Source organism: Gymnogyps californianus, chromosome 3 (genome assembly GCF_018139145.2).
Source record: "Gymnogyps californianus isolate 813 chromosome 3, ASM1813914v2, whole genome shotgun sequence".
NCBI lineage: Eukaryota > Metazoa > Chordata > Aves > Accipitriformes > Cathartidae > Gymnogyps > Gymnogyps californianus.
Window position 1 is genome coordinate 477,219 of NC_059473.1, and position 14,583 is coordinate 491,801.

The following is a 14,583-nucleotide window of genomic DNA, read 5'->3' on the forward strand; positions in this document are numbered from 1 at the left end:
TGACCTGGGGGGAGAATGCCTGTACAGCAGTGAGTTCTGTTCTTCAGTGGCCATGATTTCATTTCTGTGTGATTAAACAGTGTGCTTTCTCTGCAGTCCTTTATTTAAAAAAAAAAAAACAACCAAACCCAAACAAAAATAACTTTCATGTTAGATCCTTAATCTGCTATTGGAGATTATAAATTTTCCTCAGGAAGTTAACTGAAAGTTGGTTTACCTGTCTGAAAATCACACAGAGGACATTATTACTGTTCTGAATCTGAAGAAAAGACCTCATGTATGTGGAATTCAGTAATGCGGTGCATGAAAATGTGCCACCTTTTGTTCTGAGCAGTGGTATCAGCTGTGGGAGGCGGTATCCTTCTGCTCCTTCATACTTGCATTGCTTTACAGGTTATGTGAATTGAACTATTGTCGCTAGAATAGTAAAGTCTGCTTAACTCGTATGTAACGAGTTAGTCGTATTAGTAGCACTAGCCTTTTTTCTTCAGAAGCAGGTTTTTCCTTTACCATTTTGAGCAAAACTTTCAGTGTCCTCTTTTCCCCTCAAAGCAGTCATGGAGCTTTCACTGTCACATTGTCAGTGGTGTGTACTGTTTTGCAAATGTGTAGTCTGTGGACTCCGTGACTCTCTGGACCATCTAGAAGGGGTTTGCAAAAATGAGCAGCTGTGAAAAGCAGGCCTATTGTCCATATTGCTACGTTGTCTGTGTGTAGTTCTGCACTACCACATGAAACCATTTGGGGCCAGAACATGAGAAAAGGCTGAAAACTTGCCCTCCTGTTTGTAGTCTGGGAAAAATGGAAGAAGAAACAGTAAATGTTAATGTAAGAATCAAGAAGAAATTGGAATACAAGGCACTGCTAACTTAATAGTTTTCAGTGCTAGTATGTATGTATTTTTGTGTGTTTACTTGATTCCACACTGATGCTTATGGCAAGTGCTATGAATAAATGACCTGAAAGCAGTTTAAAATAATTAAAAAAAAAAAAGTAAAATGAGAGGATATACTTAAGATTTATAGAATGTTTTTAAACAATGCATCATTGTTTTTAGAGTAATCTTATAACTTGTTCCATCGAAGTGTATGTTCATACATATTCTTTGTATTGCAGAAGATACTCAAATGAGTTGCAAGTGTAAGCACTGTCCTGGACTGTTCTCTATTAAATGAGCTTTTTTAATGTCCATTGTAAAGTTGCAGGACTTTAAAACAGAATGAAATACGTCAAGTATGCTTGCCATGGTTTCTAAAAAAACCTCAGTTATCATGTAAAACTGAAAAAAAAATCTAAAACATTTTCATGCTTGACAGAAACTTTCACTTTTGGGGCAGCTTGTTTAAAAAGGAAAATAAAACGGCTACATATAAGTGTTTGTATAGGAAACTCTTCTCTAGATGATAGTGTCTCCCCCAGCAAGCTCTTGAGGCATTTCACACTCTGTAGCTTCTGCTTTCTTATGTTTAGGCCAGCTAATTAGAAGTTGCCCTAATTCTTCACTTGTATATTAGTGTCTCTGTTTAGTTGGGCATACCTGACTGCACCTGACCCAGTACTTCTTACTGAAAAAAATTGAACAGGATCTTTAATGTTTTGGATCAACAGCCCAGACTGAGCATAATCCATTACCCTGACCTCTCAAGGAAGAGGAGTAGAAAGGACTCAGAATTGATATACTGACAGTTAACACCTTGCTGTCAAGGTGGAGGAAAGCAGAGGAAAAGGAAGGGACGTTTGCAACACATGACTGCAAGTCCCAGCTAGTCTAGAGAGTGCAGCTGGAAAATTTTTGCTCAGTTGCATTTAAAAGATAATAAAAACAAGGAGTTAAAATAAGCAGATTTTAAAACATGGGGGGAGAGGCTGTGTACAATGGAACAATCTGTTCTGAACAAGCAAAGCTTTTTGCTTCTAACTGAAGAGTTGAGAGAAATTGAGGGAGCAAGGTTTTTCGCCTTAGGCGCCCCAAGAGAAATGTCAAGGAGGTGGACAGGTACAGATACAAGTACTATAAAGCAACAAAGCCTTTGCTTTGGAGTGCGTGCCCACCTGAAGTGCAAATGTGTCTGAGAGCACATCTCAATGCAGCTTGCAGAGCTGCAGTTACAGGGAAGTGTCCGTTCCCCATCATGGTCTGTCTGCATTACCACAGAAATAGTTAGTCATGCTTCTGTAGATGCCTTCTCTCCAACTGTACTCCGTAATAAAAGTTGAAAGTGCACTGAATTACTAAGAGTGGTTAAGAAAAGCTGTTGGGGCTGTTTTACTTTATAGCTGTCTGCCTTACAGCGAAGTGTATTCTGACATTGTAGAAAATCTGTAGTAATAGGAGGTTTCATTTTGGCTCAGTTTCAGTTCTGTATGAATTCAGTTGAGACACTGGAATGTCCTGAAAGTGGCTAAAATGTGAAAGGTTTTTGATGGATTTTTTTTTTTTTAATATCATTAAGCCTCTACTAAGATAACAGAGAATAAACATAGCAAAAAGAGCCCAGGTAGGATGGGCAAGAGAATTCCCTGCTTTTTAAATATCAAGATTGACGTATCAAAGTTAAAACGGAAGCATTCCTACGTGTTATAATTTGTACATGAACACATTGGTATTACAAACAAAGGCTTGGTGTGTATAGTTTTCACTTAACCAGGAAAGTAGTATTAATTTTTAAAGAAGTAACTGTTGCTTAAGATGCTGTTGTGCTTGAATAATGAATTTTTAATGCTTTTGTAGTATGCGCATGGATTAAAATCCATTATTTATTGTACCTCCACTTGGTTGGTAAAGGTGATGATTTTATAGCACCAGTAGTCATGCAAACACAGTCATTCTGAACTGATGGCTGATAATAAATTTCCTTACTGTAAATGTCAGTGGGTTTTGTGTGTTGCTGCCATTACATCTTGTTTGGAAGGCTGAATATTACACAATTATGGGAGGCACCAGATGGCATCATTAACAGGAATGCTCTGAATGTTTACCACTTATGTGCATGTGTGAAATTAAAAGTAAGATGACCTATCTTTATTTTGAAAGCACGGTGTCAGTACTATACAGGTGTTAATGACATTTGCAGCAAACTAAAATAGTAATTTCTGCTTAAAAACAGGTCAGACTTGCTTTAAAGCTTTTTCAAAGCATTTTATAGATTGGTTTTGGAAGTAGCATAATTCCAGCTTGTAAGGAGGACAGAGATATTTTTTCCACAGAAAGGTAGTGTTCATTATTACAAAATGGAGAACCACAGCTGCTGTCACTAAAATACGACTCTGTAGTAAGCTGCAAATCATTCTCCCCTTGTATCCTCGTACTGTTATTAGTTACCTTGTGTTCATTATTTCAGTATGAAATGTGATGATGTTTTTTACATTTTATTTTTTAAAGCTTTTAATCTTACACATCTCTTAGATTTTTCAGTGAACTCAGTACGTTTAGAAAATGCTACGTCTGTTGCCATGCGTCTGTATGCAGAGTAGGTACAGTGGACAGAGGTGCTTCTGTCTCCTCTCTTTCCAGAGCATACACAATCCTGTTTTGATACGGGTATTGGGGTAGTTGTGGTATGTTGTGGTGGTGTCTTCTCTCAAAGAGAATTCCTCAGAGGGAAGCCTTCCCAAGCCAGCCAGCATTGAGAGATTTTTTTCCAGTTAAGTCTCATCAAGGACGTTCAGGTTTTTTCGTAGTGCCTTTTGGAGCTGGACCAGAGAGGTGAAGCAGGACTTGCTTAAAATCAATGCTTAAGGAATTCCTTCCGTTCATTGTGGAAGAAAATAATTTAATGTCTGGAAATGCTAGCAGTATTTTCAGTTACGTGTAATTTTGCTGTTTATAGGTAATTCTTAATTTTATTCTATTTTGTTCTACGTGAAGGCGGTATAATCCATGTGTACTCTGTAAAATAAACCCGAGAAGTTAAGGAGACATTGTTTAAGTCAATGACGGTCTTTGGCTGGCTGCTCAGAGCCTGGCCCTAGTGCAGGAAAGTATTTTCCATATCCATTTACATTCAGAGCTAATTAGAATAAATGAGTGTGTTCCCATTGATTTTTAATGGCTTTGGTTCAGACTGTTAGATCCCAACTTCTCTTGTGAAATTGTCAGTAAAGAATGAGCTTTGATTTTTAAAATGATGTCATTTGGAGTCTACTTACTTACCTAGTTGGAATGACTTAATAGCGTGTTAATAATTACGCTACTAAAAGCAGGATTTAAAGAATTCTCTGTCAGCCCTGATACTTGGGAAGCGTTTGCATGCTCTTTCAACCCTCCAGCCTTCTCTGTGCAGGAGTGCAGAGCTGCGTGACTCTGATTTTGGCACAGACTAGTGACAGGGACCAAGCTGCAGGCACCCACTTGCTGGGCCTGGACTTGGGACCTTCTCTGCCTTCTGGAAGTGCATGGTAAAGGATACGCTCAGACATCGAGGATTGTGTGACTAACAATGAAAGCTAGGTTGGCTATTCAGATGACGTTGTTGAGATGTCTTAGAAGTTTGTTCGAATAGCCTGTTTAAAGATGAGAGTTACCAAAAGTAATTGTATAAATTATGTGGTTAGTACAAACCATTAATTTTGGTAGTTTTCAACCTCTAAATTACTTCACACATTTTTTTTGTTATTTAATTAGCTTTTTATGGCAGTCTTAGTAGGCTTTTAAAAGAATTCTTCACCCTTTAGCATCTCTCTGCTTTAAAGGTATGCGTTACAATCCTTTTCCAGGGTTGCTGTTACAAGAGCGTGATGAGGCATGAGCTCCTGGGTGTCCAGTTTCCAGGGCAGTTGCCACCTGTTGGATTGTTGGTACAGTCACCAACAAATCTAATGGACGTGTGCCTTTCCTGCAGTTTTGTCTGGAGAAGCTGATACACTAAATTGTAGAATCACAGAAACTACGGCTATTCTTCCTTGCTGAGAAGGCAGGACTGTTAACCTGTCATGGATGAATGGCCTTCTCTGGGAGAAGGTATGTCACTGAGAGGAGCTGGCACTATTTATACTGCTGATATGTGGAGAAGCAGAGCTGTGTAGTGAGAGTAGACCTACTCTTACCCCCGCCAGGAAGCATGCAGGCGCTGCAGGGAAAATGCAAATGGAAGTTTGCTTCCTTGAATCACCCAGCCCCTGCGCTGCAGAGCCTTATTGCTGGGTAATCGCCAGTGTCACGGAGTGCGGCACAAAGATGTACACTAGGATGCTGCTGGTCCTCACTGCAACTGCTAGAACCAGTGAGAGTGCCAGAGAGGTACCCTAGCGAATGGTTTCTGTGACAGCTTTCCAAAAGCACCTCTGCCTCTCTAGAGCAGACCCATCTCTACGTGGATAGGCACAAAGCAGCACAGGCGGCAAGGGCTTGGCGCCATCCCTGTCCTCCTTGGCTGGGCCAGGTCTGCAGCCGCCCACTCGCAGCAGCCTGGCATCGCGTGCCTGCCCACATCGCGCTCCCTGGGAGCGGTTTGGTGCGGCATGGTGCCACCTGAGCAGTTGTTCTCAGCGGCACCTTGGTGGTGGTGGGGAGCCAGGCGGTGCTGCCAGGGCATGGCATCCACCAGAGGAATGCAGCAGGCAGGGCTCCGTGGACGTGAGTGTGGTCATCAGCTTGGAGGGATTCAGTCCAGTGTTCAGATGCCTAATGCATCAGTTGTGCTTCTGCTGGGGGGGAATGCTGTCAATTAGAAGTACTGTCTGCTGGGCTGCTGTCAGCACAGTGAACCTTCATAGATGCTGGATTTGTGTGCAAGGTGGAGGCATCGGTCGTTCTTGTAGTCAGATGACCGAGTGATTATTGGTTACATTTGCAATGAGTCTTCGGAATCAGCTAATATCGCTGGTGAGCGGTGTGCATATTGGTTTATCTGCCTCTACAGATTGGCTTAGTGTCCATTCTAGTTGCTCTTTCCAGAGACTAATGCAAACTGCTAGCTTTTTCCCTTGGTCGGTTGTTTCTGTGCAAACTGTGCACAGTCGAAGTGTTCTCATAGGAATCCTTTACCCAGTGAATGGCTGTACGTGTTTCTCTGCGGTACAGACTTTAAGCTTATGGAGGTCAGTCCTTCGCAAGGACTTCCGAAGAGCAGGACAGTGAGACAACCTTTTGCATTGCATCAATAGACACCATATGATTATTGCAAGCTCCAGTTTTGCTGTTGTGCCTTTGGGCAAAGCCAGATCGTCTCTGAGAGTAAATCAGTCTAGCTTCTTGATGTCAAGTGTAATAGACCTATGATGGCTTATGTAAATTTGGCATACAGAATTGAAAGCCATCCAGCCCAACCTCTTCCGTATTTCCTTCTACATTTATGTTGGGAGTCCAGCTATAGATAATATCTGGAAGGTATTTAAGGCTGAAGTTCCTAGGTGTTGCTACATTTTTGTATATCTTTTTTAATCTTGGACCAAAAAAAGAAGTTTCTATTTACTACCTGCGTTCCCCCCTCCAAGAATACCTTGTGGGATAGAAATAAACAACGGACAAAGATGAGCTGGGGAGCAATGAATGCTGTCAGAGGATTAGTGACTTTCTTAACAGATGAGACTTGGTCTTGATAAAGCAGATTTCTTTATATTAAAATCTGGGGAAACTAACCCTGAAAGCCAGCCACGTGTTTTACCCCGTTGCCAGCTTAAGTGGCTTTGATCAAGTTCCTGTGCCTTCCTGTACATCACTTACTTCCCCTGAAAGATGAGGGAGAACTGAACTCTTTGCAAATGGCACCATTTAGAGTTTAGCTATTTGTCCTTTTAAGCCGAGCAGCAAACACGTTATGCAAGTGTGAACTGTCCAGCCCTGTTTGGGCTGGGAATCCAAATGTTAATGCTAAAAGGAAAAAAGAGCAGTTTCTTACCATGGTAACAGTGGTTCTGCAAGGAAATTAAATATTATGTGTCTGTGCTCTGCTCTCCTTTGCTGCTTTTTAGAGTTTCACAGGAGATCCCTGGTTTCATAGGGAGTCATAGGGATTGGCATAGGATTGGTCATGAATATATAGACTGTTTTTCCAGAAGCCGAGGATCAGCATTTACCCCTATGAAGATAGGTATAATAATACTGACTTCATTCATAAAGGCCTTTGAGGTCTGTGGATGAAAAATACTATAGAAAGGCTGGGTATTATCTGTGCAAACCGGTTTTATAGAGCCACAGATACTAAAGAACGGTTCTTTGACAAAGATGACAAAATGATTAAGGCTTCAGTCCTCATCACAGTTGTATTTCTTTTTCTTTTCCCTTTTCTTTCTGTTTCTGGTGTTTGTGTAAATCTGTGAATGCTTGGAAACAGCTTTTGAAAACATGTTTAGAGATATTCCTAATGAGACTTTTTGGAATGTAGCTAGTATTTTGAAAAAAATAATAATGCAGGCTGAAAAAGCATGCATTTTCCAATATTTGTTCCTATCTCCTTGGTAAACATTGATTTTTCTTTTTTTCTTGTGATTCAAACGGAGCTTGAAATTTAAAATAGCTCTGTTTATTCACCTTCTTGTTTGCTTGCCGCTATTGCTGACCTCAGCACTGATCTAGGAACAGGTTTGTTAATCGTTTTTACTCCTTCTGATGGTTTTTACAGTAACAGAGTTCAAATTATGTAAATCCTGTACAGCAGTAACTATCACTCAGGTTTCTCAGGAACAAATGCTAAATTAAAACAAAAGCTTCGCAGGCAGGCGTAGAAATCCCCCAAGATAGGGCTGGGAGGGTCCCTCCAAGTGGTTCCCTGTTACTTCCTGTAGTCGTGAGGGATCTGTGAAGGTGCTGGGTACACAACAAATGAGTCGGTCCCATGTTTGTCTTGTACTACCCTGAGCAGTCCTTCTGAATTCAGGGGCACTTCAACATACTTAAAATTTAGCAAACACTTAAGTGTGTTTAGCTGGATAAGGCCAGAGTCCTCAGTGTGTAATAAAATCAAGTCTAAATTCTGCTGCGTTCCGGAGTCTTTGCATGAAGAGTTCCAGCGATGAGTGTAACAGCTCTTTGACACACTGCTGATGTTTTACTAGGATATATTTACCAATACCCAATTCAGAACATGGCACTGCTCCTTTTCTGACAAAGTTGAAAGCCTCTGTTCAATAGCCATTGTTTTTTCATTTTGGGGTGTTCAGTTTCCATTTTTTCTGTTTAAATGAACATAACATTTGCTATAAACCAGACCTATTGTAGAATGGTTACAATAAATATTTTTTAGAAATCCTACAAATAGCCCAGGTGCTAATGTTTAAAAAGAGAACTAAAAGGAGCTACAAAATAGCCTCCGTCTGAGTTTGTACCACCAATGTACAATGAATACATTCCCAGGCAATATGCAAACTGAGTGGCTACCCAGATGGGAGATCCAGGCACACACAATGAATGTACGATGCTTTACATGGTTTGAAAGTGCAAAGGAAAAAATGCGTACAAACGTGTTGGCTAAAACCAAATAATTATCTCATGTAACTTTTTCCATTGGTTACTTAGGGTAGAAGGGTGTGTGAATTTTTAATGCTGTAAATTAATCCTACTTTGTTTGGCCCATACTGTGCTGAGACATTGTAAGTGAAAGACGTGATTTACACGCAGGGTTTGTGTTTTCAGTGGAGTATTCTGAGAAATGCATAAGCATTTTTAATGCAGGTAAAGTTTGAAGGCCTCTAAGTGGATGGCACTGGCTGTCCACATGAAAAAATAGCCCGCATGGTTTAATCAAGAAGGGCCACCCTTGTCAGCAGTTGGAACGGAAGGCGTAGATGGCCCTCTGCCCTCCTGGGTGGAAATAACGTGACAGGCGGTGCCGTGGCAGAGGCTGTCAGGTACCAGAGTGGAAAGGAGGGAAAATAAGCTTTTTGATAATCAAAGAAAATACTTTTTTCTGAGCTATGTATGCCTTTTCTAATAATGGCAATTACTGCTTTTTGCCTTACACTAGTTAATGATTGCTGTTTTATTTAATAAATTGGATACAGAATAAACAAGTTAGAGTTTGCTATTGACCTATCAATTATGATGTCTGATTACTCCTCTGGGGAACATATGTAGTCATTTGTCCTGACATTTTGTTAAAATAAGGTGGTATTATGGGACCAATCCACCTAATTCCTTACTCCCTGGGGCCATTTAGTGTACTTAGCTGTTAGAAAGGTGATTTCTGAAGCATGACAGCTGTTGGTGTTGGGGCCATTGTGTGGTGAACAAAAACGGTTATATTCTCCTCATATGCTGCCTTTGTATCATTGATACAGAAGCCATTTCATAAATTAGATAGAACTCTTCCCTAGGAAATTGTATGACTGCTTTGTATTTCATTGTTGGAGTACATTTAAAGAAAAAAACCAACACAGCACTGCAGTAGAAGGAGATGTTTGAACTTGGCATTGCTGTAAGGTCTACTGGATTTATCCTATTAGCTGCTGACATTCCTGTCTAGTTATTTTGGTTGATTAGGTACATTACAAGTAGTTTCTCTTCGTGTTCTTTTTACCGATTTATTAATTTTGTTAAAAGCCACATTTCAGCAAAAATATCACTAATAATTTTTCCTCCAGAAGGCATTGCTTTTCGAGAAAGTTGCAGCTCTCTGTGTGCAGCAAAAAAAAGCCTGTCAGAGTTCTTGTCTGCAGAGTTCACAAACCCAAGGAATTTGAATACCAAGATAAGGGCCTTAAGCACAATATCCTCAATGCCTCTTTGTGGTACCACGAGATCTCCACAAGTGTCAGCACTTGCAGAACAATGTCAAACTTTGGAGTTGGGGCGTACCCATTTAGTATGTTACTAAAAAAAAAAAACCAGCCTTGGCCATAGGCAGTTGGGGATGCCTTTAATAATTGGCATCGGTTCTTCTCATTTCTTAAAATCTCTTCCAGTGATGTACATTTTCAGTGAAATATAGAAGGTTTTTTTCAGTTTCCGAACTGTGGAAATGTTATAGATGTATTTTCATTTGTGATCAAAACCCTTTTTACTGGCAAATCCTGCTGTAAGAAGTGTTTAATCATGTTAAAAAGCACTGGCTTTGGATTAGATTGTTAGGCTTGTTCGTAGAGACTTGTAGATGTCTCATGTAATATCAATTTGGGCAGCATTACAGGTGTTCTGTGGCTCAGCCCTGGCTAGTCAAGCCGTTCCTCGGTCCAGGACTGCCTGTGAGACTGTGGGCATGTGCTAGGTTTCACACATTTGACTTGTCTGTCAAGCAGCCACCATGGCCTAATATGCTTTTTAAGATACCTTCTGGAATTTTCTTAGTGCAGTCCGGACCCTGAGATGAATCTGGCTCACCACTGGATGTCATCGTTGCACTGTGATGAACTGCAACCGGAAGAACATTTATCTGGCAGTAAAAAATAATGTTGCCTGACCAAAGAAGACGTTTAATTTTGCCACATTTTAAATTACTTGCTATACAGTGATAACAGTTTGCAAGTAATTGGTCCATAATCCTTCCTTAAGGTATAGGACAGCACTCTACTGTGTTACACAGACAGTTCTCCACCTTCTGTAGCGAGGCTATGCTGAAATCTCAGCTGTGGGTCTCCGCCATTGCAAAGACGTTGTATAAAAGAGCTCTTTGGGATCTCAGTGTGCCGTGTACTTCTTGAGAAGGCCAAAGTCATTACCATAGCTTTAAAATAAAATACTTGTTACTCTGTCAACTAATATATAGAGAATATATTTCTACTGTAATTTCATAGGAGGAATTTAGAGGACTTAATTTTATTAACCCTCTGTCTCCTATTTGTAATAGAGGAAAACCTGTTAGAAGTCTTAGATTGCTTCCTGCCTAAGTGACACAGCAGAAATATATAGAAGTGTCTGACAGATAATAAAGGTGGCTCCATTTTCTGTTTGTCTCTCCAGTGCATTTATGAATCTGCAATTATGCATTCTATGAAATGGGAATGTGTACAACCCAAAGCAATAAGAAAAACGTGAAGTGTGTTGTACTGCAAGATGGAAAGTATTTCCCTGTCTTTCATCAGAAATTTGAAAATTAAATATAGTTCAGGGCAGAAAAAAAGTTGTCAAATGCTATATTATCTCTTGGCCCTTTCTTGCATATTTGTTTTGAGAATCTCTGTTAGCTAGTGAGACCTAGAGACACAAATTAAGAAAAAATACATGGAGTTTATTGTCTTAACCAGTGTATGCATTGAGAAGAATGGAAACTGAGAAGCTAGTAATTAAAAACTTTCTAGTAAGATTTGTGGTCAGAGTATTGATCTCAGTGGCACTGAGATACTAGTTTACTCATTTGACAGCCTGGCTTTCAGTGTAGCTGCTCTGTATTTAAGAAAAAAGAAGGTTAATGCTATGATTTTGGAAGAGAGTTTTCAATTAAACACACAAAGACACTCAAGATACAAGTTCCTAATTAATTTACAAGTAAAACCATTTCCATAATTAAAACAGAAAGAGTAAAAACTGCTCTAGAAGGTATAAAAATGGCTTTAGTGTTATGTAAGTGTATGTTCCCCAGGTGTTAGCTAAATGGTAGTAAATTATAGGAGAGGCAGTGTTTTCTCCTCTCTTACAAGGACTCCATAGCATCTTTTCCAGGAGCAGCCAGACCATTAAGCTCTGCTAATTTTCTGTGACCTATTAAACATGCACATATTTCAACATTTTAGTACCATTTATCTACCATTTATCTTGTGCTGTGCACAGAAAAATCATAGTATTAGTCATGTCAGTGAGCCATAATAAGTTTTGTATGAATGCAAGGTAATGCATTACTGATGGTTTAATGACTCTTAGCAGACTTTTGCTGGGTTTTTTTAATGCATTTCTATGTCATTTTACATATTTTTTTACAGTTGAGTTATTCTTTGAACCACATAAATCGAAAGCTGGTACTGGAATCTAAAGCGTCTATCAACACTAGAATTGTGGTGGTTGGTGCATCCGATGTTGGAATCTCTTTTCTGGAAACGCTCATTTTTTGGTAAGTTTTTAATTTGACTTCCTTTACTGAGAAGAATATGTTACCTTTTGTTTGAAGGGGCTTGCTTCTTCTGTTTAGAAGTGTGCTTTGAGTCTGTATCTAAGTACTAGATGTTAAAGGTCTGAGTGTCTGTGCATGTAAAGAGATAGGTGCTTGCATCCTGGCTGACTCTGGAACTCGAAAGTGCTGACAAAGTTGCTCGTAGATCCTCAAGGTGAAGGCATGCTGAAAATGAGAATTCCACATACTTAAAATCTTTGACCATTGTTTTTATACAAAAATACTATAGGTGGAGGTTAAGTCCATAGCCCTTCATGTGTGCTCCAAAGCAGTATTGATCTTTAAAGCTAGTTGTGCCCAATGGGATCACAAATCACTGTCTGAATCCCTCCCTTCTCTTACCTCGTTGTGATGCTGTGTTTTCAGAGCTGTGCAGAAATGTACGACATAAGCTTGTTGAGTTGTAATCTCACTGTGATTCTTTTGATTCTGATAACACCTTTTGATACCTTTGATTCTGATGAGGCTTTTGACGTTTGGGATCGTTTAGGAACCAAAAAATGGTCATTTCTGGTCTTTCTGCCATTTCTACTGTAGACCCTAGAGTGGGTGTGGGAAAGGTCTGGCAGAGGACACTGCTCTCCGGCAGTCAGCCTGCTCGGTGGCCCACCAAGAGCACAGGCTGTCAGCATACGTTAAGGAATTTTTCAGCAGTAGAACTGCAAATGGAATTGCTGTGGCTACCTTGAGTTATCCGAACTGGAGTAAAAAAACTGGACGAACTGGTTGAGAAGGGGAATAAATGTATGCAACTGTTTTATAAAAACACTTCCACTGTCTAAGCCCGAGTAAACTTGTGGACAAGTTGTGTTGTTTTACAGACTTTCCAAAGTTAGGACAGGGGTGCCCTCCTTCTGATATCTCGCTGCTTGCATCTTCTGTGCCAGTACCTCCTCCATACCAGTTTTGGGGGTTATCAGGGATCTAGACGGTGTATGTAAGAACACAAATCCTTTTATGCAATTGTTGTTTTCCTCCTAGATTAAACATACATACTAGAAATGTCTTGAAAGACTTGCAGAAATGAATATAAAATTCAAATTCTGAATGCGATTGTTATAACAAAATGTTCGTTATAAAAACTAAAGGAGGCTGGCATTTTTGTGGCTGGCAGAGAATTGAAAATTTTGCCTATTTTTTTCAGTTAAGCCAAGAGTTTGTATTTCTACAACAAGCATTAATAACATCACAAATTTAAAATATCAGTATGGCAAGCGAAGAAAAAATTGAAGTGCTTTGTGGATGTTGTTATATTGCCGGAGCAGCGAAGAAAAAATACCTGCTTCTTGCTCTTTTTTCTTAGTCCCTGACTTCCTGTAGAGCATCCCCTCTTGGGGTAAAATAATTTTCCTCTCATCCTCCTGTTCTCAGCACGTTTTAGGCTTTCCGTTCCACTCTGGATTCAGTTAAAAATGTACTTTAGAGCTATTAGCCACTTTCTTGTTATTCATCCTGTGCTGTTTATTACTACGTTTTCAGTATAAAATACTGTGAGGGAAAAAGAAAGCATATTTACGCTCCAAGTCTGTCTGCCAGAAGCTAAGTCTTTCTGTAGTGAACAGGACATACAGATAGTATTGTGTCTGCGGGGCAATCCTTTATAGGTATCCTCCTCTGAGATACCTCAACCAAGACTTTCCAGCCAGAAATTTTGTTTGAACCATATTCTAGCCAGGAGTTCTTGCAGAACATGTCCTTCTTGTATATAGGAGAGAGCGCTTGTCTTCAGTGCTGCCCAAATGGAGTGCTCCTGCTTAACAGAAATTGAATATTGCTCTGAGAATGCAAAAAGCAAGCAGTCAGCACTTAGTGCAGAGTGTCACAGAATTTATATTAATATATGTATAAATTTAAGAAATTTTTTTTTTTTTTTTAATTTTCACATCAGCAGCAGATAAAGTGTCCTGGTCAATGTGAAGGTCTTTTAATACAATTTAGTTTAATTTACTCATAATTTTCTAATATTCTTTGCAAAGGTTACATGCACTAAAAATAGCTAGATTGAATCAATTTGTAAGCCCCTAATCCTTAAAAAGAGGAAGTAGTTTTCTCCTCATTATTCTTCATATTTAATTATTTTACAGTATCAGTCACCATGGAAACACACAAATGTAATTCACTTACCTACATAACAATTATTAGAACTAGATTTTACAAGTGCTTTCAACTTCTTTGAGACTGAAGAAATATATTTTTCATTGAACAGAGAAATAATAATGAGAATTACCTCTCCTCATTTGAGAGCTGTAGCAGGCTGCCTCTCGTTCCCATTGTGCTGGGGCAGCGGCCCTGCAGTTGGCAGCACGTCCGCTGCGGCAGAGCACTCCTGGGGAAGTTTGGTGGTGTTGCTCTTCGAGCAGTGCCGCGGAGCAGCCGTGGGCACCACTTCTTATCCGCCCGAACCGAAAATGAGCTTTATAATCCGTGGTGCAAAGGGGGAGTGTGCGCTGTGAACTGTTATCTTACAAAACGTTGCTTCAGTCTTTCGCTGTGGCTTGTTACCTTGCTGTTGGAGTTTCTGGAAACAGAGATTGTCACAGAGGTCAGAGCACTGGTGTACCCAAATCGGTGCCTGTTATTTCAAAGGGCAGTGCAGAAATGCTGC

At 39.9% G+C, this 14,583-nt stretch overlaps 1 protein-coding gene across 2 annotated transcripts in view; it reads left to right on the forward strand.

The window, feature by feature from the left end:
• Positions 1-14,583, forward strand: part of CFAP61 (cilia and flagella associated protein 61) — a 134,034-nt gene that overhangs the window by 56,011 nt on the left and 63,440 nt on the right. For both annotated transcript variants that reach the window (XM_050893300.1, XM_050893299.1), the window contains exon 17: positions 11,791-11,918. In XM_050893300.1, coding sequence (XP_050749257.1) covers positions 11,791-11,918 — 128 coding nt within the window. The remainder of the gene's footprint in view (positions 1-11,790; positions 11,919-14,583) is intronic.